Here is a 23366-nt window from a genome sequence, read left to right on the forward strand (position 1 = left end):
CGCTACCTCTGCTGAATGCCTTAACGATCAGTCTTTTAGAAGCCCTAACAATCAGGGATCTCTGCTTGCAGCAATCATAATCGCTTGCATTTCTATTGCGCCTTTCATCCTGATGTGCCCCAATGCTTTTTGCAAGCTCTACACCGCATGATCATCACATTATGCATGACTGACACGCAGCCATCTCTGTGGGGGAACAAGCTAACTGGAGGGAACGTTTCTACCCTGGCAGGGAGAGGGACTAAAATGACCTAAAAGGCATTTTGCATTTCTAACTACTATGAGAACTTTTTAACCAGGCAGGTCAGCATCATGCCAGGGTGTAGGCGGGGAAGGGAAGGGGAATCCAACCGAACTGGCAGGAGGAATTTTAGGCCGGCAAAGCCTTTGCTGGAATGTTGCCAGGAAATCAGAGTTAACGCCTCTAACGTGGCAAAGGAAAAACCAAAGGGAGAAAGTTTCAGACAAGGCATTAAATGAGCAGCAGAGTCTGCCATTAATCAGCATGCAGCTCACTAACAGACCTTACAGGATTGCACAGGGACAAGAAGAAACCTGATACCTTTCAAAATAAAGGCTAGATCCTCCAGCCCTCTCTGCGAGAGAGCAAAGCCCCAAACAGAGCAGGGTGGAAATGTTTCTCCAGGCTGGGCGGCCACGCAGGCAAGACTCCACGTCATCCCCTATGGGCCACAGAACCCTGCTCTCTAGCACTTGCTGGGCCAGAGTGCGGTGGGACCGTGCATGAATGGGACTGTGGGTGGAGCAGCAGACTCTGCCCCAGTACTTCTCTCCACAGCCTGCTGTAGCAGCTCCCCACTGGTACTGCTGGCTGCAATGAAGAGTCCATTTCCCAGCCCCTTACGCTCAGTTCCTGCAGGCAAGGAAGCAGGCTGCATGCTCTGTTGGAGGATTTGTCTCTAATCCTGCTTTTAACCTCTGGAATAGGCAAATATTGACTTTACCTGAATGAAACTGAATTCCCTCCAGTTGAGAGAGTTTGCGATGGAGGGAAGTGAAGTTATGGCAAGTAATGACAGCAGGCCCAGGGCCATTATTCCAAGAGAGACGTAAATCTCCATTCTCCAGACCTCCTCCTCTATCCAGGCATCAGTCTTCTTCTCCATGACCTAGTACAACAATGAAGATTAAGCAGCTTTTTCTACAGGAAGTGGTTAGTGCCAGAGATCATTATTTGACTGACTGATTCATTGAAAGCAGTCTTCTTGGATAAATGTTTGCTTCTCATGTAATTAGACTAATACTTACATTTAATGAGCTGGCTAGCGTAAGTGCACCGCTGCCTTCTCGTGGATGGAATCAGAACTGCTTAACAGCATGTGGCATAGACCTCCCTACTGCGAGCGGAGGATCTCCTTTAGCCTTGTGTTTTTGAAGCAGTAGGAGTGGAGATCTAACTTCATGGTCATTTAGCCACATAAGAGGTGCAGCACAAGCAGGGGAACCCCCCCACTCTGCCCTACCAACATGCCTCTGGAGGAACTTTATTTGGGAGGAACGGGATAGGTTAGCCTCCAGGACCTACTAAACCCAATTTACAGCCTGATGTTAAGAGGTGTCAAGTCTCCACAACTCCCATTACTCTCCAGAGGACTTTCAGGTACTCAGCACCTTCAGGATCAAGCCCTGAAGTTGCATTTAGAACTGCAATTAACATGAAAAGTCAGTTTAAAGCCAAGAGCAAAAGTACAGATCTTTGAATACTTGAATACAAAGTGGCCTCCTAATGGTATTCATTTTAAGTGCACTTATGAGGAAAACTGTTCAGGCTAATTGAAGCCAAGATGAGATTTATGCTGTATGGCAGAGGTCAGCATTTAGAACAAGCCATTTATCTCATTAAATGGTCTTAATTCACTTAGCAAGGACATTGCTAGAAAATAAGAGGTGTAAGGGAAGTGAACACAGAAATCCTGTCTGGCATTTATTTGTGACTGGCACAGATGAAAAGCACAGGTGAGAGTGAGAGCACCTCACCTCCCAAAAAGCAAAGATCACGGCACAGCCAGAGACACCTCCCAAATAAAGCAATTTCCAGTTGGTAGAGTTAGTTTTCTCTAGCATGATTTTGGCCACTGGAATTAGTGCAATAGCTTCTCCAAGGAGAATCAGAGTAACACTAGCAGGATTTTCCCCACCCCAACCCCATCTCCCACCCCCCTACACTTTACCTGAAAACTTATTAAAAAAGAAACAGTGGAAAACCCCAGAAATGTTTTGTGAACTCAAAATTACACAGAACGGCACAAATAGCATGTCCAGAATGAAAAGCCTGCAATCCTGCAAGTAACATACAGCGGGAGAGAGAGCGCAATTCAAAACCTGGGGGAACCCCCCTCCACTGGGTTAGGATTTCTGCTCCCACTCCGCCTCCAATACTTCCCCAACCTTACACAGGGCTCAGCAATCCCTTAAGACAGGAGGCAGATTCTGCTGACTTTTTTCCTCTCAGGAGCAATGAGAAGCTCAACTCTCTAACTTGACACAAGAGACTGGGAACCTCTTGCTGGAAATGGCACTTACCATGGCTGATCAGAGTTCCAAGCACAGCTATCAGCTGGGCAGTAGAGCACCAGCCAACCCGACCTGTTATTCCACAGTGACCCAGTGTCACCTTTGGGAATGGGGAGTATGCACAGCTAATAACTCACGAGACTGGTCTCATTCTGTGGGAAACATCGAAAGCTAAACATATGGCTCCAATACTAGGTCTGCTCCACGGGGTTTGGGCAGATGTATAAGATTATGCCATGCACTGATTGGGCGATGAAAGTATTACCTGCTTGACGGCTGCGTTAATTAACTGATACCGATGAGATCGGCGCATGGGCAAGCACAGGCTGTATAGAGCGTGCAAGGCTGCGCAAAAGAAACTCAGAAGGCCAATCTGCTTTCTGTGCTGTAGCCACTGGTCTAGCCAGTCTGGAAAGCGTCTGTACTTTGTGCCATAGTGCAGCTGGAAAGAGGCGGCCAGGACCCCGGGTAGATAAACGAGAGAGAGCATGACGTAGGCTACGCAGGGCAGCGTGCTATTGACCACCTCCACTGGGATCTTGTAGAACTTGTTTTTCTGTTCCCAGATGTAAGGGTGTAAGACTTGTCTGATGAAGTTGTAGGTGTAGAAACAGAGAAAGAGACCCAGGGCCAAAAAAACAGGGATTTTCCAAGCTGGGAGGAGGCGCAGGGGAATGTTCTCGATCTCACAGGCTGAAGACAAGGAGCCCATGTCCACAGGGGTGAAGCCCATGACCTGAGCAATTTCAGCAACTGTACGCTTGGCTTCTTGATTATCACAGCAAATCAAGACCTGCAATGAACCAAAAGATACATTAACTGGCAAACAGAGATGCAAAGCAAAGGAAACAGACACTTGGGAAGGAATCTGGATTAACAAGAGCCTAGATTCCTAACAGCAGTGTGGCCATTTCATATTGTATTTTTAATGGATGCCAAGGGTGCAGGAAGCCCAGGAGAGGCATTCATTTAGATGTGTGTTTAAGTCCAAGTAAATACATACATAAATAATGTGTTGCACTTATATGGACCGTTCTATCCTAAGATCACAAAGCACTTTACAAAGCCAATTAAACCTTGCCCCATCGCTGTGAGCCAAGTAAGAACTTTTATCCTCCTCTGATAGAGGAGGCACAAAGGAGGTAAGGAAGTTAGGAAACTTTGAGTACTTTTGCTCATCTTCCTACTTACTAAAATTGGCTGACAGAACCGTTTTGGCCTAGATTGAAAAAAAAAATTTACATCTCACTTTAAAATAGCAATGCTACTCAGCCACATGGTGCTTTTAGCAGGTGCTCAGTACCTTACAGCTTACTTCTGTGAGGAGAAATAAAATGAATTTGTCCCAGGCCACAGAAGGTTTCCATGCTAGTGGTAGGATTAGATTTTAGCAATTTCTGGTCCCCCCGCCACCCCATCCTGTGTTCCATCCACTTGATCTCACTTCTCTCAGTTAGTAAAGCACTTAACTAATGCAGTCAGATACCAAATCCTGAAGTCCAGGTGAGTTTTGCCGGAGTAAGGACTGTAGGATTTGGCCCCTAATAAAAGAAAACAATACCTGCTTATTCCCGTCTCTGGGACCCGACTGTAAGGTCCATGCAGATATCACATTAAATCCTTTGACGACAGTGCAGGCTGGGAAAAGAGAAGCCAAGTACTCGGCATTTGATTCTTTGTGATGGTTAATTTCAGTGTTGTTGCTGACATCCACCAGTATTTTGCCAGCCAGCACATCCGTCAGGTCACAGAGCGTGGAGTAATGTTCCCTGAAAACTGCCACAAAAATAACATCCGTCTTCTTTGCAACATCCACCTGGGCAGTTACTTCAGCTGCTGAAGGAAAGAGGCCCGCACAGCGCTTTGGATTGCGGCTTCCAACCACCACCTGGAAACCTGAGTATACCAGACGTGTAGCCAACGAGCGTGCAAAGTCTCCACTTCCCAGGATCCCTATGGTTCGGCCAACAGCCAGGGTGAGATCTGGATTGCTCTCCATATTCTGGCGACCTAGGAGTGGTTTTGCCATGTCTCCGCCTGGCATCCCTTTAGGCAAAAGCAGAAAGGACAAGTTCACTGGAAACAGCATTTTCAAAATCTTATCTCCCTGTCTCAGTCTACATACGATAGAAACAAACCCGCAGTAATGTGGCGAATGCTACATGCCACATGCACAGCCAGTGCAAACGGGGTCTGTGTGGGAACCCACCATAGACTCAGGGAGGATGGAGTCCCCTGAACATGCAAACTGGCTGTATAATGCTGCGCCCCTGCAGGGCTCATTGGCAGCAGGGATCGAACACAGAACCTCTGGATGTAAAAGCAAAACTGCTATTGTGTGAGCTCAGAGACCCACCTCTACTAGGCAAGGCTGTAGCAGGCTCATCAATCTATGTATACGCAGACCAGTCACTACTAGTGGAGGACAGAACACCAGACCAAGTGGGTATGAGTTGAAGGAGCAAAGTAGCTGTATGACTCCATTGTGGCAGCCTCTAGACATGTGCAGTCAAAGATCCACTGACCACTCCCCAACTTTGTCCTCTACCTGCCTCTACCCTCACCCCAAACTTACTCTCCAGGCTATAAAACCACAGCAGCCTTGACCCCTGTGGCACGTGTGGGCCTTCCACACCGTAACAGGGTGGTCTGGATCCTTTCCATAGCAAGGGGCCTTGGGGCCAGTCAGACCTAGTCCATGGCATGGCCCCTTTAAGAACCTGGTGTTTAAGGGAGTAGCAGGCAAGCTGGTGACTGGGGGGCCAGGTGGTAATCAGTGAGCTACCTCCTGCACAGGATAAAAAAACAAGCTGTTCGCTGACTGGGGGGAAGAGAAAGGGCAAGTGGTTTGGAGTGTTTCTGTCTATGCAGCCTGGGCTGGAGGGCTGTGACATTCTTTAGCCAGAGGGAAGCTGGAGGTGTGAGCTTGGGAATCTGGACAGGAGGAAAAAACAAAGCCTCTCCAGAGAGTTAGAAGGACTGTCAGAGCTCCCTGGCTCAGAGATATCTGGAAGGGTGATCCAGGATTGAGGGTGAAGCTGGAAATGCAGGCGCAGTTCCTAAAGATGGAATAAACTGAACCCCAGCAAGGGGAGCTTGACTTTACATACTGGGCTGTGATCATGTAACTGCGGTGCCAGGAGGGGATTGAGGGGGGTGCCTGCAAGGCTGTGCCTCGAGGGGCTGTGCTCTGGGAGGGCACCCTACCCCACAGAGGGCAGGGGACTCAGCCTTTGCCTTACAGGCAGCAGGGAATGCGACTATGGACTACATAAGAAAGGCAGCAGGCTTGTTGTATATAGGTGGACAGGAGGCTGGTGGTGTCCTCCTAATCCACATTTGGGTACTTTGAAAGAGCATCAAACAACTTAGGCTGGTTATTTAAATTTAGAGCTGGACTCTAGATGGGGCATCTTGGGTCACAATGAAAGTGTCTGGGCAGAGGTGCGTGATGCAGCTTACGCAGCACTTGCCTGTTCCAATTTCAGTCAAGTGCTTTTGGCTGCAGACCTTGAATAAGCAATACAAATGTACCCCCCCCCACACACACACATTTTAAAAAAATCCCCACATAGGAAGGGCTTTATACCACTCAGGTCTCATTATTTGGCACATCTACAGCACCTTCCGTCCAAGCAACTTGCTAAGCTTTAAAAACACTAATGATTGTCGCCTCCCAGCATTCACTGGGTTTTATCACCAATGGGGAGACTGAGCCCTGAGAGGCTAAATGACTTGCCCAAGGCTACCCAGTACGACAGCAGTGCCAGGAGTAGAACCCAAGTCAGTGCCAAGTCTGCTGCCTTAATCCCAAAACCATCCCCTTTTTCTAATAAAATGTATGGACAAAATGTTACTCTACAACAAAGGCACATTTCTCTGGCTCTTAGGCAAATGAATAGAAATTAGCATTCAGGGTGACAGAATGGTTGTTACCGAGGGACTCATTTCATCATAGGTCTAAAGCACCGCAAAAGCATTCCGAGAGCTCCCAAAGGGATTGTGAACTGTGCTGGAAGACAATCTTTTTGTACTGTGACATTTCTGTCCTGTAACTGCCATTCAAAACAAACAGGGACATTTGCAATGTTCTGGGATAAACAGCATCTCTGTCTCCCGCTACTTGGGTTCAAAAGGAAGAGAAAAATCAAAGCATCACAGAATTAAACAGCATTTGAAAGTAAGACAGAGCAGAATATTTTAAAAACAAAGATTTTCTAAAATTAAGTATGGAGTTGTGCCCCACTATTTCAGCCTTAGACTGTAAGCTGTTTGGGGCCAGGATCATCTTTTTGTTCTATGCTTGTACGGTACCTAGCACAATGGGGTCCTGGCCCATGTCCACAACTGGGGCTGCTTGGTGCTATGGTTGGGATCCATGAAGGTATTGAGGCACCTAAACCTGATGATTAGGCACCTTAGCCCCAGGTTTAGGTGCCCAGGTCTCAGTTTTGGCTCCACTGTAATCCACAAAACTTTCACTGATCCCTGTAGGTGCCTAAACTCACTTGGTGCCTAAGTTTTTCCAGAGTAAACATTCCCTAGGTGTCTAGATTTCTGCCTATGGGCATGCACACTGCCACCTCCATCTAGGCATCCAGACACCTATCTTCTGCCTAAGCTCTAGAGCAGTGGTCACCAACCGGTAGATCATGATCGACTGGTCAGTCATGGAGCTTCTGCCAGTTGATCGCAGTCTCCATCCGCCAAAACTCCAGTGGCACAGTGGGGCTAAGGCAAGCTCCTTGCCTCCCCTGGTCTTGTGCCGCTCCTGGAAGCGGCCAGCAGCACATCCCTGCGGCCCCTGCGGAGCGAGGGTCAGGGGGTCTCTGTGCGCTGCTCCTGCCTGCAAGTACCGCCCCCGCAGCTCCTATTGGCCAGGAACAGGGAACTGCAGCCAATGGGAGCTGCAGGGGCAGTGCCTGCAAGGAGGGGCAGCAGGGATGTGCTGCTGGCTACTTCTGGGAGTGGTGTGGAGCCGGGGCAGGCAGGGCCCCACTGACCAAGATAAGTGCCACCTGGCAGGAGCCCGCACTTCTCACCCCCTCCTCCACCCCAACCCCCTGCCCTAGCCCTGAGCCCATTCCCAGAGCCAGCACCCTATACCCCTTCCTGCACCCCAATCCCCTCCCCCAGCCCAGTGAAAATGAGTAAGGGTGGGGAGAGTGAACAACGGGGGGGGGGGGGGAATGGAGTGAAAAGGGCGGGGCCCCAGGGAAGGGGCAGAACCTTGGGGAAGGGGTGGGGTAGATCCTGGGTTGCACTTAAATTCAAAAAGTGATCTTATACTTAAAAAGGTTGGAGACCACTGCCCTAGAGCAATTCACGAACTGTGATAAGTCAGATGCTCGGCCACCTAAGTCACTTGCAGGGCCCTATCAGGTCCCATTCAACATAGGGAGGAGGAGCACACCTTAAACTCTTAGCCCACTACCTAGAGCACTCTAGCAATGGTCAGCATCTTCCACTGGCTAGTTAGGCGGCTCCATACCTCATGTGCTGGATTTTGTGGATCACATTCTAAGGCACTTCTCTCTCACCATCCATTGTCTAGGAGCCTAGGTGCCTAGCACAGCTTTGTGGATTGCAGTGTTGTTCCTTCTATTTTGTACATGCCTACACGTTTAGGTGCCATGACACTCAGCATTGCAATATCTAAGTCCCTTTGTGGATCCCACCGTACCTCAGTAGCACATCTAACAACAGTTTGTGTTTAAATACTGGTAGGATGGGAGAAAATCTTTCTTAGATCTCCTGGTAAACAGATTTCTCTGAGAAGTTCTAAATCTCAGACAAACGACATGACTGGGAATGGATTCCTTGAATAGCAATTGGGATTTTTGTAACTTCCATATCTCCCCTGAACACTCACCCATCGTTCCCCTGTATACCTCCACCCATGCTCTCCTGCCATCATCCCTTCTGCATGTTCTCCTGGGCCTTTCCATGACTCCTGTGCTTCCCAGTATACTGCACCTCCTTCCATGCCCTCTCTTCTATTGCCCCATCAACCCTGGTACAGTCCACCTCTGCTCAATGACTTCCCTTAGTCTCCTATATACCACTACCCATGTCTGCTCTATTCTCCTGCACCCCCCGTCATTCTTCTTCGGGTCCACTGCACCTGTGTCCAATCTGCCCCATGCTCTCTCCCCTCTCTCCATGCTCCTCTTGGCCCTTGGGATCCCCTGCGTACTCCTCCGTGTCCTACCAGCATCCTGCCCCCACTTCTTTTAGCATCCTGCCTGTCCATAGGCCCCCTGTTCTAAGCCCCTGGATCACGGCTCCAGGCCAACCTCTCCTGTCCCCCTCTCTATACACCACTCCCAGACTCCTATTCCAGGGTAATACCCGTTATCATTTACTCTTCTCCACCCCACCCCATGCCCCTCATCTTGGCCTGCAAGTCAGCAGCAAGTCCATTTTTGTTTCACAGATCTTTATTATACAGGCATGAACGGCTTGCACCTTTTTTAAACCACTCCACTAACTCTGCCCTCCAAATGAGAACCCAAGGTCAGCACAAACAAAACAAACAGGCAGTTTCTAGGCTAGCCTCACCATGCAGATATCCAGAGCCAGAGAAAGCCAAGAACAGCTTGAAAAAGGGAAATAGATACATGTTCAGAACACTATCTTTAAAACTCCTTTGTCGATTGTCACCACACTTGCCAGAAAACAGTTCTACCTTGGGGTGAGATATGACGTGAAATTTCAGGAAGATCAGTTTCTTACTGAGGAAGTTACAAGGGGAGAAGAGATTAAAAATTAGGCTTGCTTTGACAACCTAAACTGTGAAGCAGCTCCCACTCTTCTGTTACCAAAAGCAACTCAACTCCTCCTCTAGCTATGCTATTAATAACTCTTGAGATGGTTCGATATGAATAACTTTTTGAAAATCTGATTTGTCTGTCCCGTTCTGCTGTGTAGTTATTGCATTTCAGTTTTTATTTGTACCAGTAGCAACAGAGACTGGGGGCCCCATTGGGCTAGACACTTTACAAATACATAGTAGGTGACACTTCCTGATGCAAAGAGCTTACAGTCCAAATGGATCAGACAGCGAAGAGTGAGTGCAACTAAGTATTGTTATCCCCATTTGACAGGTGAAAGCACAGAGATAAAATGACTTGACGAAGGTCATGCAGGGAATCTGTGGTCAAGTCAGGAAAGGAATCCAGGTCTCTCAAGTCCAAATCGAGTCCGTTAACCAAAAGACCAGGTCTTTTTCCACTCATCTTGGATAATTAAAATAGGCTAGTCAGTTTCATTTTTGTCTGTAGATTTTAATTAGTATAACTGAAGTTCCTATGCACTGGCAGTGTGATGCAATGTTTAGATTACAACCCACTGCAGTGTTTAGTATGTTGGCTATAAACAGGATCTATTTGTTTTGCGGGGGAGAAATCAACAGACACTTCTCTTGGCGCAGGAGCTTGTAAAAATAAAGTGAAAGATCTTAGTTTTAAAACATGTTGCTTTAATAGTAAGTTCAGTGTCACAATGAGCCAAATTGTGCCACCAAAGAACTTTGCAGTGATCTCAGTAAGTTCTGTTTCAACACAATGATACAATATGGCCTAAGAAAATCAACTTTACTTTTTGAAGTCCTGTCTCTTATTATTGCTCTTACATAAATAACTATCTTCAATTCAGCCTCTTGTTTCAAGGGTGGCCCGTAATATCTTGGCTAAAATGGCTGTATTTGTCTCTTCCACACAGTCTCCTGAAGGAGAGGGCATTTTCAGCTGGATATTTAAAAGTACACGGAGCCCCAACCACAGGTGTCCCTTACCCATGAACCGGATCAAATATGCAGAGCTACAAAGCCTCATCAGTGCTGAGTCAGACTCTATTTCTAGGGATCATTTTACATAAAATGCTTCATTACGCAGATCTGCTAATAAGCACATTGCTTGAAGCAGAACAACAAAAGTAAAAAGCAACCACTGTAACTTAGATCAAATCACTATAAAAGTGCACCAAGATGGTCCCTCTCAGCTATCCGATCATTTGCACTACATCAATTCCTAGAAACTCTGGTCAGGATCATAGGCCCATTATTTGGGTAACCATATTTTCCCAGGGGGAAAGCGGGACACCACACGGGGCTGAGCACCGCCCCCCCCCCCCACACACACACACAAGGACCTCCTCTCCCTGCCCATTCGGGGCTGGCCTGAGTGCTAGCTACTGAACCAACACAAAGGAAGACTTGATCTCTTCCAATCCAATGCCCTGAGCCTGTGATCAGATATGTGTAGACAGACCCCTAGACCCTCATGGACTTGATTGCAGAATTGGGACCTTTTATGCCCCTTCTAATTCAGATTGCAAAACATCAACTTCCAGTGTTAGCTTCCCTGGTATTTACTAGTGAGTTAATACATAAAGAAGTCAGATTTGGAAAGAGGCATTTGGATCCTAATGTTTAGACTCATGAAATTAGCTTTCACTGTTTTCATTACCAGACGAAAATATTCACTCCTCACCTACAGTTGTTTTGTTACAAGTGAAAAGAAGCCATGTGGTTTCTTTCCCATACCTAAAGAGGCTCCCTCAGATGAACACAGAAGGGGCTATGTACCTGTTGAAACTGGAATAGATTTAGCTAAGAAAAGGGCCTTTTATACAAAGCTGCTTGGTCTGGAACTCTACTATACATTCCAGGAGTCCTTTCACTTCCATTCAGGAAGCAAGGCAATAACATGGCTGGTATGCAAGAAGCTCAAAACATGAAAAGGCAACAAATAGGGGGAAAGCAATACTGGTAATGGGAAGAAATAACTTAGCCCTTTTTCTCCTCAGCACAAAACATCAATTACCAAACAGTGCAAGTCAGGGAGGTGAAGTTAGGAAATGTCAGAATTGCCTGTGCAACTTTCATTTCAGCCCTTGTGCGTGTGCATTAGGATACAGTCTTTGATGATAGGTTTCAGAGTAGCAGCTGTGTTAGTCTGTATCTGCAAAAAGAAAAGGAGGACTTGTGGCACCTTAGAGACTAACACATTTCACAAAAGCTCATGCTCAAATAAATTTGTTAGTCTCTAAGGTGCCACAAGTACTCCTTGTCTTTCTTTGATGATAAGATCACATTCCATTTTTTTTTTCACAGGACCCCTGCCTCATTCAGTCCACATGACAGGCTCCTATGCCCAATATCAGTCTCTCCCCACTACCCACAGGCTCCCAACCCTTGTCTCCCATTTTCCTCCCTGGCTTTCAGACCCAGCCTCCTTGCTCAGACAGTGCCAGTTCCCCCCTACTTCAACTCCCAGTCTGTCTGCCTCTCCCTCTCCACTGCCAGCCTTCTCCGCTCCCACCATCAGGCTCCTTGTTCTGATCTACTCCCGCGCAGATCCAGCTGTTCTCCCCTTGGCATTCGATTCAAGTGGCTTCCTCCTCCTTGCTGCCTGGGCATCAGCAGTGGGGGCCCTGAAAGCACTGGAGTGACAGGGTCTCTGCTCTCAGTTCTTGTGCTTGGCCTGGCCTGGCCCGGAGATGCCAAGAACTGCAGGAAAGTCCTGCTGAGCCCTGGGCTGGAGTATGCTCAGTGTTAGGGTTACCATATTTGAACATTCAAAAAAGAGGACACTCCACCGGGGGGGTGGAGGGGGGGAGGTATTTGCTGGCACCCCCCTTCCCCAACTCCACCCCTTCCCCAAAGTCTCTGCCCCAACTCCGCCCCTCTCTGCCCCATTGGACCCCTTCCCCAAATCCCCGCCCAGCCCCACCTCCTCCCCTCAGTGTGCTGCGTTCCCCCTCCTCCCCCCTCCCTCCCAGCCGCATGAAACAGCTGTTTGGCGGCGCAAGCACTGGGAGCTAGGGGGGAAAAGCAGGCACTCTTTGAAGTGATCAACATTCACTTTCTTTCTCGAAAGATCAGCATTCACTCTCTTTCTTGAATGATCAACTCTTCTTTGCGGAAGAATAATAATGGCAAAATCCCGGACGTTTTTAGATATTTAAAAATTCCTCCTGAACAGCAATTTAAGAACCAAAAAGCCAGACATGTCCAGGAAAATACGGACGTATGGTAACCCTACTCAGTGTGCATAAAATCGTTGGGGAATTAAGCTACAATCGTTCAGCAAGTCTCTACTGAGCATGTGCAAACTGCAATTTTTCAAAAGCTTATAACTTGGTCAAATGTAGGTGGGTTTTCATGGGCATGGCAAAAGACCACCCTCCTGCCAAACTTCAAGGCCTGCTCCAAAGCGTGGGGGCTCTAGAGTGTCTCAAAGAAAGGTTGCCAGAATTTTTAAACAGGGGCAAAATACACTTTTCCCTAGCTTTGTTCCTGGAAATGGCTGACCGGTTTTGGCTAAATTTTTCCAGAGTTATTCACCCCTAAGTAGACACCTGGCACAGCAAATTTCAGCCCAAAGAGTTAAAGTTTGGCAAAGTTTTTTAAACAACTGAAAACAGGGTCTCATAATGGGAATTAACAGGCAACCTGACTAACCAGCCCTCCTAGCCCTGCCTGTAATAAAGGCTGGTGACTAAGCAAAACTGGAATAATGGAACACAAATAGGCAGGAGTTTATGATTTTAAGGGTTTTTGTTTGTTTGTTTGTTTGTTTTTAAAGCAGGGTTACCAACAGGGTGTACCACACATCCTGAATCTCTGCTCTGCCAAATTCTGCTCAGGAGACTGATTCCCCTGATAGCCTGCACAGACGTGGGAACGGCAAAGGTGTCACTTCTATTCCTTTATGACAAAGGAGATGTTTACACAGTTTCCATTGCCGCTCCACTGTAATGAAAGTGACAGGCTGCTGGATTTGCCGCGGGCAGCCGGCATACTGATATAATAACGAAATGCCACCCCAGGATCGCTTTTGTAATAAAAGTTTCATAAAGTTGGAATCTGAGGATTTGGGGCGCAAGTATCTGGAGTTTAATCTTCTGCTTAATGCAGCAGAATGAGTTTTAGTAAGGAGGTGAACAATGATTGTGGTGCAGTAGTCTACAAACTGAAGAATGGTGGATCTAATATTAATGCCTGTAATACTCTAACTAATCTGGCTGATGTAATGGCTAATAAGAAGGCTATTTTCATGACTTTTCTCATCTCACAGTTCTTAAAAGGCTCAGATGGATATTTTGCAAGAGCCTTGAGTACTGTACTGAAGTCCCATGTGGCTGCTATCATTTTCTTCTGTGGTCTTGGTTTCTTTGCTGCTCCTATCAAGTTAATTGCTATCTAATGGTGACTCACCCCTTTCTGAGCTTTTCCTCTGCAAAAAAGCAGGAATAGCAGCTAAATGAAGGCATGGTGTACCAGGCTGACTACCTGAATGGAAGAATCCACTCAGCGGGATCTAAAAATACCCTGCAGTCTATAGATAATGGGTGTGATGCAAGGATGCCCTCCTTCCTGAGACAATAAAGAGCAAATCTTTTCTACTTTCATGCATGCAGATTGTCTTTGGAGTCAAGTTACATGCAAGCCTGGAGTCCTGTCATTATTAGCTTTAGAGAGTGGAGAGACAGCGAAACTTGTTTTCAGCAATCACTCAATCAAGATCAAACCTGAGTTGCTTAACGGGGGGCTGGGGGGTGTTTCTAGTAAAGATGCAGGAGAACTGCACTCAGTGCATAGGTGTGGATATTTCTTGGTGGTCTCTTAAGACAGGAAGTTTCCATAACCGGGTATGCCAGCCCTTTGAGACTTGTGAGGAAATGCTCCTAGACCAGCACTCCCCCACATTCCAGGTTAAACTTACCCGGGGGGTAGGTGCCATGGAAGGAAAGGAAGTGGTTTGGGGGGGAGGCAGTTTGGGGGTTGAGGGAAGAAACTTGTGCTGCTGCCTCTGCTTTTAGGAGGGAGAGAGTTGTTCCATGAGCAGGATCGCCCTCCCCATCTGCTCTCACTGGTGAGGGATAAGGCTGGCCCAGGGCAGTCCCCAGCTGGCCCCTCTCTGGGATCCCAGGGAGCGGGCTTGCTGGGGAAAGTAGTTCCGGGCTGTGGGATGGCATCCTGGGAAATAAGCCAGGGGGAGGGGAGGAATAGGCATAGTCTTCTCCTGCAGTGGAGAAGGCAGGTTGAAGTGCTGGTTCTCCCTTGAAACTTATGGGTCTGTGACCCCCACCTTTTCTTTGATTTGGAACAGCTATGGGGCAGACCCATAAAGGGGGAACCAAGTTCTAAGAGACTGTAGTTACTTTGAATTACGCTGCTTGTCTATCTGGTACAAGGACCCTGGCAGGGGAAGGGTAGTTTCCTCCTGTTTTGCTTATATTTGACCTGACACTGTCTCTAATACAGGTGTGGCCCTGTTTTCAGATTCCTTTATGATGCTCCGAAAGGGCACAGCTGGATCCCTTCGTTTGGGAGGAGCAGCTGTCTTTTCTGCTCAGACACAAGAATCAATCTGATGCAGGCTGGTTTGGAATGGCAAACCCGTGTTTCCCAAGCCATCTTGGGGCTCCGAGAATCACTTTATTAGTCCCTTTCTCGAGCTTGTGGAGGACGTGAGACGTCAATAGGAAAGAAGGCAGGATTCCTTCTTAGCCAGTCTACAGTGAAAACACCTGCTGAGTAAGCCACCCACCCAAAGAGGTCTCCATGGTAAGACTAGCAGAAGAACGGTAGCTGAGAGAATCTGGAGCTGTTCCGTTATGCAAAATGTGTTCAGGAATATTGCCTCTCTGCTCAATTACATCAGAACCTTCGCTGGGACGCTCATACCAGACTGCCAACCACCTGGCCCTCACTCAGAAGCTGGGATCCTATCTATGTACACTTATGACTACAGGATTGCCTGCTTCTTTATCTGTGTCCCTCTCCCACCCCTGCTTAAATACATGATACAACTGCATGACACTTAAACACTACATCTATAAGGACGTGGGGAGAGGAGGATTATTGACACGGGGAACCATTCAGGGGAATCTAACTGGACTGAAGCAATGGAAAGTGGAGGATGGGATTAAAAAAAAAACAGAAGGAAGAAGGAGAGAGGTTACTCAGATTACATTACCTTCTAAACCAAACCCCTATATTACCACTCACTCTGTCTGCTTGTGTACTCCATCCATTCCCCATGTCTTTCTCTATGTAGATTGTATGCACATCTGTGTAAAGATCTTATCTTCGTATGTGTCTAAGAAACACCCTGCAAGCTTTTAGCACCACATCTGCCTTGCCATACCGCTATGGACATTTACCAGCCCAGACACACATCCTCCTTGTTCACCCACTCCAACAATGACTAAAAACCCCCAAGCTCTAATATTTTACTCACGGTCAAAAATGTCCTGCCACCAGGGAGTTTTGCAAGGTACTGTGCTACACGTAAATAAATGACTGTAGCTGTTGCCACTGTGGGGCGTTGCCGCAACGGCTGTGGTACTGCAGTGCTTTCTGCGTGTCTGGTAGCATGCTCTGTGTACTGCACGACTGGAGTTCCTACAGCACGTGCTGCCACGCACCAGACTCTAATCTTTGGTGCTCCCTGTTAACACACTCAGTAAGTAACAGCACCACAACGCTCTGTAACTAAAAGCTGCAAATACTCTAGGCACAACAACATCAACAGTCATAACGAAAGATCAACCCAGACTCTAGGGGAGGTCCATTGTGAACTAACAGCCCCATGGGATTCCCCAGGCCTAGTGCTAAGGATGCTCCCTCCAGTCCATCCATTGACTAGACAGTGGTCAAGCCCTGGCCTATAGAGCCCATTAGAATTGACCTCTGGCTTTGCCCGTGGTCTCTTGGTATCCACATGTGCATTTACCCCACTCCTGCTTGCACGATGCTGTCCTATATCCTCCATCTCCTGCTGGGCTTCTGCCAGCAGCAGGCTGATGCTTTGACTGGCTCTTAACATTTTAGTCCCAGCTCTCAGGCTGCCCGCTACCCAGCCTTCCTTCCGCAGCCAGCTCCTTCTGGTTCTGGCCTGCGGCTCCTGCTGTCACAGAGCCCCTGATTCTCTGCAGAGTCCACTGCCCCTCAGAAAGCTACTTTTACCTGCTCTCTAGCGTTGATAGAGTGGTCTACTGCTAGCAGTTGGCCTGGGCAATATAGCACCCTCTCCTGGCTACATTTCAACGCAGCATATTCAAGGTATGGTTACGACCCAGCAATTTCATTACAACAGCTTTCCATTTTAGGCTCTGGACTTTGATTCTTTTCAGCCGTGAGACACAGGTACAAACAGCAGAGCCCAAGCCACCAGAAGTATGCAAAGAGGAAATCTTGCTACTCTTTGTACACTCTTGGAAGGCTGTACACATGCCAAACTCTACCAGACAGAAGCTGTACCATGCCCAGTGACCAGCGCTGATGGTATTTTACTGAACAGACCACTTTAGTCTGAGCAGTTTCCTCAAAGTACCACCTGGTGAAGAGCTTCACTTGCCATTCAGATGGGACTTATATCTGGGGAAAAAAACAACCCAAAAAACCTGGTACTTCCTAGCTTTCTACTGGTGCATCCCTCTAGCTGACTAATGATAGATCTTGAGTATATATATTGCCTTTTGAGCCAGGAGATGCCAAAGCCCATGACTGATATGCAGACAACTCTGAGGCAGAGAGCAGTTACCAGCTAGAACCAAGCAATACAATGCACAGGAAGGGGACATTTTTGCCAAGGATCTTATATGGCAACTCCCTGTTGTTATGAAAAGTGCTATGGACTGAGGCTGTTTAATGCCTACACAAAAGACACAGGGCCTTCATGTTAAGGTCTCATCTTAAACACTTCAGCACAGCACTCTATTTACTGAGCCCAGAAGGGGGAAGACTGAGTCAGCCTGGCTGGGACGGGGACTGTGGTTCAAGGGAGTCCAGGGGTTTCAAATTTGAAGCTCTGACCATTAAGCAAAGCATCCTCTGTAACAGCAGCGCATCCATATGTAAGAGCTTATTAGAGCTGCACTAGTCTGCTTTTTAGTGGCTGTCTTTGTATTGTCCAAACAGCCAACTTAAAGCTTTTCAGAAGTCACAGTCAAGGGCGAGCGAGGGGAAAGTGTAGCGAGAAAGACATCCCACAAGCAGAAACAAGGGGAAAAGGGTGTGTGGGGTAGGCGGATTGAACAGCATGAACCTAGGGAAGAGAGATAAGGGATATCAGAAGCAGCCAGAGTCTCCTTTCTGTCTCTCAAAGAGAGGTTTGGAAAGTGCAGGGGCACGCTGAAGGAGTGAACAGTTCAAAAGCAGATCTGGTGGAAGACAAAGTTAGAACTCAGTCTAACTTTGCTGAGTTAGGGGGCAGGAGGAAAACTTGGTTTAAAAGCGGCAAATAATACGGAGGTTGTATGTTCTCTGGGGCGGGGTTGAACCTGAGGTAAAAGAGCTCTAGAGCCACTGTGCTACCTATTTGACTACCAATGTGTGGAACTACTGGCTAGATCACGGCCCTGTCATTACACGGACAATGGATATTTCAGTGTATAATCCAGCTCCTTGTCCTCTACAACACAGCACTTGCCTACCACTCTACTCTCATCTCTTTAATCAGCCGACTGACCTACAAGACTCCTGCTTCCATCACCACCTCCGCTACAGCAGGGAGCGGACAAACCAATTACCAAGACAGAGAGATCTTTGGAGTTTTAACTTTAAAGCCCTTGCTGGATTGAGTCCAAACACTTTACTGATCATTTGGCTCCCTCTATACCATCTTGTTCCTCAGGTCAGAGGGCAGGGCACTGCTGGAGTCTGCGGTTTGCAGAGACTGACAGAACATGGACCATACTTTTGTAGGCTCCGAGATCCCTTTTTTTGTGAAGCAAAAGGAAGGTCATAGACCTCTTTTAAATTGTATTTTATATTTCACAGCACCCTTGGCAAGATACATTAATTGGTGCTTTATTGCTTTTAGGTTCGAGCCGTTTGGTATTATTTTCTTGAGTCTTTAATACATATTTTATAGTTAAGTCTATTGGAGTGCTCCCTCTGGCAGACAAATGTCCTGAAATAAAAGTTAATTCATTCTAAATAATAAGTGATGCTTACTGATATGTGATGGTACTTTATATTATAAATAATTGGTGCCCAGATACTTCGGCGATGGACACATTAGAAGTGCCTTGTGCCCCAGTACATGTGAATAACTTTACATATGCAAGTGCTTCCAGTGACTTCAGTGGAAATGCTCATGTGGCTAAAGGTATAAAAGGTTTGAAAGATATACACATATAAAAGGTTTGAAGGATCAAGGCTTAAAGTAGAGATTTTGAAAATCTGCTAGGAGAAGCTGGGGGGTCTAAAGGTGAATTGTGCTTTCTGTATTGTTTTCTAAGGCCTTGGTTAAAATGTTCAGAAACTCCCAGATGACTTGGTGCTTTTGAAAATGTTGACCTTGTCTACATGAGGCTACACTGCTAATGCCCGTTCAGCAAGAGAAGAGCCCTAGTCAGTGTAAGGATGGAGGAGAAACCACACCATGAAGAACAGTAGCGTTTAAGTTGGAAAATCAATTAGCATCTGCCTCCATTACAAGCTTGGTTCGGTGAGTGTCATAATCAAGGATGATAAACTGATTTGTAAAAAAGCTGGTGCTTATTTTTTCTTGGCAATTCATACTTCATCACCATAGCAACCAGTGGCTTTTCCATTTCTCCAGCAAGTTGGTTTCATTAGTAACCTTGGCCAAATGGGTTTGAAAGAAGAAAATTTTCACTTGTTTTACGAGAATCTGAGGGTGTTTCTATGGATTTTTTTTTTTTTGTAATGTTGCAAAGCCCAGTTCCTTATGACGTGTGTGTGTATGCTGTTCTTTTTTTTAAAAAAAAAGCTTTTCAAATGGCACATTTTCCTGTGGTGTCCTGCATAAGTCATCACTTGCAACTTTTTCCTTTACAATTACACAGCAAATCAAACTTGTATATTGAATATCAGATCTGGCTTTACTGTACCTGATTTTTATGTCAACTGTGGTTTGTTAAACGAGATGAGACCTGCGGTGGTATTTAAATCTTATTTTAAAAATCCTAAACCAACAGGAATTTTGATACTGTAAGCTACTTTCTTCCTCCCCCCAGCATGTTTAGGTTTTATTTCTCTCCATAGGACGGCACTTTGCAATGCACAAATCTCATTTGGAAGATACCGATTTAAAAGCCCATTGGTGCATTGTGATTGTTGTATGCTTGTGTCACACCCAGCTCGCAGGAGGAGGCCTCTAGGTGCTACTACGCAATATAAATAATACATGCTTTCATGAACTTCCTGCTCTTTAACCAACAACTCGCCACATCTGCGCTCGGATCCTGCAAACTCTTATCTATGTGCTCAGCTCTAGACGGAGCGGTCAGTTCTCTGAATGGTCCCATTGAAGTAATTTGAAGTACACACTTGTCCTGCATGTTTGTCTTTCTGAATCACAGTCAGTTCTGTGATTCCTGCCTCCACCCAAGTTAGTCTTCTGTTGTTGCTATACAAGGACAGCCTCGTGTTAACAATACATTTTTGTATACATACGCAGATGTAAATAGGAAAAATCTTAAAGCCTATGTAACTGATCCTGCAACTAATTCGGCCTGTGCAGAGTCCCACTTAAGTCCATGTGGGCCTGCCTGCACGGAGCCAACTGCAGGATCAAGGCCTGTATTATAAATACACGTGTGTTATGGTGCCCTTTCCCTCCCTTCCTTTTCTTGGAATATTTTTCCTTCAGCACATCTAACACCCAACAAAAGGTTGCTCTCCTTGAGGATCCTGAGCAGTGGTTCTCAACCTATTTACCATTGTGGGTCGCATCCAATACTTCCTGTATGGCATGGGTGGCGGGTGAACCCCCAGTTTGGAGAGGCTAGCCCGCTGGCCCTGCCCCTTCTGCCCGAGGCTCCACCCCCCCGCATGTTGGAGCCTCGAAACCCCATAACAGGAGCCCCGAGGCCCCCCGTGACGAGAGGAGCCTCAGCTCACCCACACCAGTCACCCCGGGCCAGCCCCAGTGCCAGGCTGAGCGACATGCCGGGTCGAGCCACTCCCCCACAGCCTGAGTGCCAAGCCGAGCCGCTCTCCCCAGACCCTCCACCCAAGCGCTGGGCAGAGCTGGCACCCCCCCATCCAAGCTGGTGGCCCCAGTGCCTGGCAGAGCTGCCTCACTCCCCCACCAGCCCCCCACGCCTGCTGCTTGCTTGCAGCGTCCCTCCTCACTCCCCCACCCCCGAGGAGAAGTGACACAGCAAGCAGCGGGGAGCAGGAGTTGGAGTGCAGGAAGCCAGGCAGTGGGTGGGGGCTGAAGGCCTTGGGGAAGAGGCGGGGCCACCGCAGCCCAGGTGTCCCGTGGGAGTGGCTTCGCCAGGAAGGCTTTGCCTTCCCTGGCCTATTATACCTGCCGCCCATGCATGGATGGTGCGTATAATAGGCTGGGGAAGGCTGTGCCTCCCCAAACAGCCCCGTATGGCCCCGGCCATGCTCCATCCCAGGGCCCCCTCCTGCTGCTAGTTGGCCCCAGTGCAGACTGGCTGCTCCTGTTCTGGGAAGGGAAGCCTCCTGGGGCTGGGTCTAGGGCAGCTGGGACTTGGGGTGGCTGGGGCTGCCCAGCGCTGGGGGGGGGCCCTGGCATTGGGGCCACATCGCCCAGTGCTGGGGGGGGGGCAAAGGGAGGGCCACATGCTGCCCACTCGTCGCTCTGGAGCTGGGTGGGGAGGGACGCTTGCCGCCCACCTGTCTGGCGCTCTGGGGGGCGCGTGTGCCGCCTGCCGGGTGCTTTGGGATTGTAGGCGCTCAGGTGACCCGGGGCTGTGGGGGGGCTGGCGGCTGTGGGGGGGGGGGGCCCTCTGGCCTTGGAAGGTCAGGATGGGCTGGGCCTCAGGTGGAAAGGGTGGGCCGGGCTGGGGGCTAGCCTCCCCAAGCCCATGGTTCACCCACTGCCATGCTGTATATCCCTGAGGATGTCACTTGGGTCGCAGCTCTGTGCTGACTGGACTGCAGGTTGAGAATGACTGATCCTGAGGAACCCTACCTGGTCCCCCATTTCTCCCTTCCTTCTCTTTCAGTGTACTGCAAACAAGGTGTTAATCATCTGGCAGGTAAAACAAGCAGCCTACTCAAAGGCCAGAGCCAATCCACTCAATGGGTGTTCTGGAAGGAAATGTTTCTACAGCTTAGTGGTAGGCAAACTTCCTCCTTTCCCTGGATCACAAGCACCACATAGAGGAGACACTCCTGAGTTTCTACTGGCATAGGGAAGGAACGAGGTCATTCCAGAATCAGACCACATCTCCCATGCTGATTCTTTAATTTATACCCTGATATATTGATACTTCCTGAAAGTACTTCTAACTCTTTTCTAAATCAACTCCCTTTGAGAGGCTGCCGTGCGCCTTTTAAGAAATTCTGACTCTTGTGTGATCCAAAATAAAAACTAGATACTTCTATCATGAAAACCACACCAGATGACGTCCCAGACACCCCTGGATTAAGGCACACATAACCAAGCAATTCAAGTTCAATACCATCTCCCTGATTTGAAACAAGTTACTTAATATACCGAATAGACTCACAGAGAGAGAAATCAGACTCAGGATGTCCCCTAGCGTGTTTGCTTCTGGCTTTTGCCCGAGACGGTGCATGCCCCATACGCCCAGTCCCACTTGTTTTAAGAAAGCCAGGCCCCGGGGGCAGTAACAACAGGTCATCATGATGGCCATCCGCGAGCTAGGGAACAACGCCCACGGGCCGGAGAGCTAATACTCCAGGACGAATGGAAAAGGACAGGGGTTGGCCACGTGCGATCCAGTCACATTGTGGACGCAGGGTCTGGCCCCTCCATACGTGTCCGGGGGCTTCTGAGCAGCCAGGAGAGGCTGCAGCGGGGACTCCGGCGGACCCCGAGCTGAGAAACTCCCCTCACCCCAAAGCACCCCTGCCTATGGGAGGAGAGCGCAGCCCGGCCATAGCTTACCCCCGCCCGCCCCGCATGCGGTCAGGCGATCGGATGGGGGGCCGGGATCACCAGCAGCCCTGCTCCCCCTGGAGCCCTGCACCGAGCGGCGCGCTCCAGCCCCCCCGGGCAGTAGCAAAACTCCGGCTGCTCCCGCCCCTTCCCCATTTACCGCCGCCGGCCGGCAAGTGGCGCGTCGCCACGCGAGGGCGGGGACAGGGATCCGCTCAGAGCCGGAACCGGAGCGGGCCCCGGGGGCCGTGCACTCACCTCCGCCGGGGCCGGGCAGTGAGCGGCCAGCACGGGGCGCCTACTTTGGGTAGTTGCGACTACCGCCCCGTGATGCGCGGCGCGGAGCTCCTCCTCCCGGGTCCCATGTGCCAGCCGCCGCTCCCGCTTCCCGAGCCCAGCGCGGCGGAGCCCGCCCCGGGCTCCTGCTCCTCGCTGCGGGCGCCGGGCCAGGGGACCCGCCGGGGTCCAGGCTGGCTCCGCAGGGAGCTTTGGCTGGGGAAGGAGGCAGATTTCACTGTGACTTCATCTCCGGGGCCAGCTCCTGGCTCTGAAGCCAGGCTGCGCTGCTGCATGCTGCAGACCAGAGCCAGCCAGCGGTTAATGGTGCTTCTCCGTGTCGTCTCAGTTGCCCAGGAGCCAGGACCTTATTGTGCCAGGCACTGTACAAGCAGATCCAAGAGATGACCCAGTCTTCTCTCCTTCAGCTGGCCCAGATCAGGTGTGCAGCATAGAAGTCCAGGCTGCCTCTGAAACACACAGTCTCTTGAGTAATGCTGGGATTTTGCGTGCACACACTGGTAGGATTGTGATTTTAGAGACACAAATGCCAGGGAAGGCTTTTAACAGCAGCTGTATTTCCCCCCTGCATTACAGTCTTTGATTGATAATGGAAGCTATTGTTCCAGAGCAATGGACACTAACCAGTGTGTATGTATGACCCCATGTGGTTTTTAAACCTGGTGTTTCTTT

General features: G+C 48.7%; 1 protein-coding gene across 6 annotated transcripts in view; it reads right to left on the minus strand.

Annotated features, from left to right (window-relative positions):
* The window catches only part of STEAP3 (STEAP3 metalloreductase), a 64368-nt gene extending 41546 nt beyond the window's left edge, over positions 1-22822 (minus strand). For 2 of the 6 annotated variants that reach the window (XM_077829702.1, XM_077829703.1), the window contains exons 1-4: positions 22006-22096; positions 4097-4581; positions 2801-3328; positions 966-1130 (exon numbers count right to left, since the gene is read on the minus strand). In XM_077829702.1, the coding sequence (XP_077685828.1) occupies positions 966-1130; positions 2801-3328; positions 4097-4581; positions 22006-22081 (1254 nt within the window). In that variant the 5' untranslated portion in view covers positions 22082-22096. Of the gene's footprint in view, positions 1-965; positions 1131-2800; positions 3329-4096; positions 4582-15785; positions 15858-22005; positions 22161-22557 lie in introns of those variants that run through there. The other 4 variants (XM_077829699.1, XM_077829700.1, XM_077829698.1 and 1 more) reach the window with 4 other exon arrangements.
* Positions 22823-23366: the final 544 nt, after the last annotated feature.

Source organism: Eretmochelys imbricata, chromosome 11, assembly GCF_965152235.1.
Source record: "Eretmochelys imbricata isolate rEreImb1 chromosome 11, rEreImb1.hap1, whole genome shotgun sequence".
NCBI lineage: Eukaryota > Metazoa > Chordata > Testudines > Cheloniidae > Eretmochelys > Eretmochelys imbricata.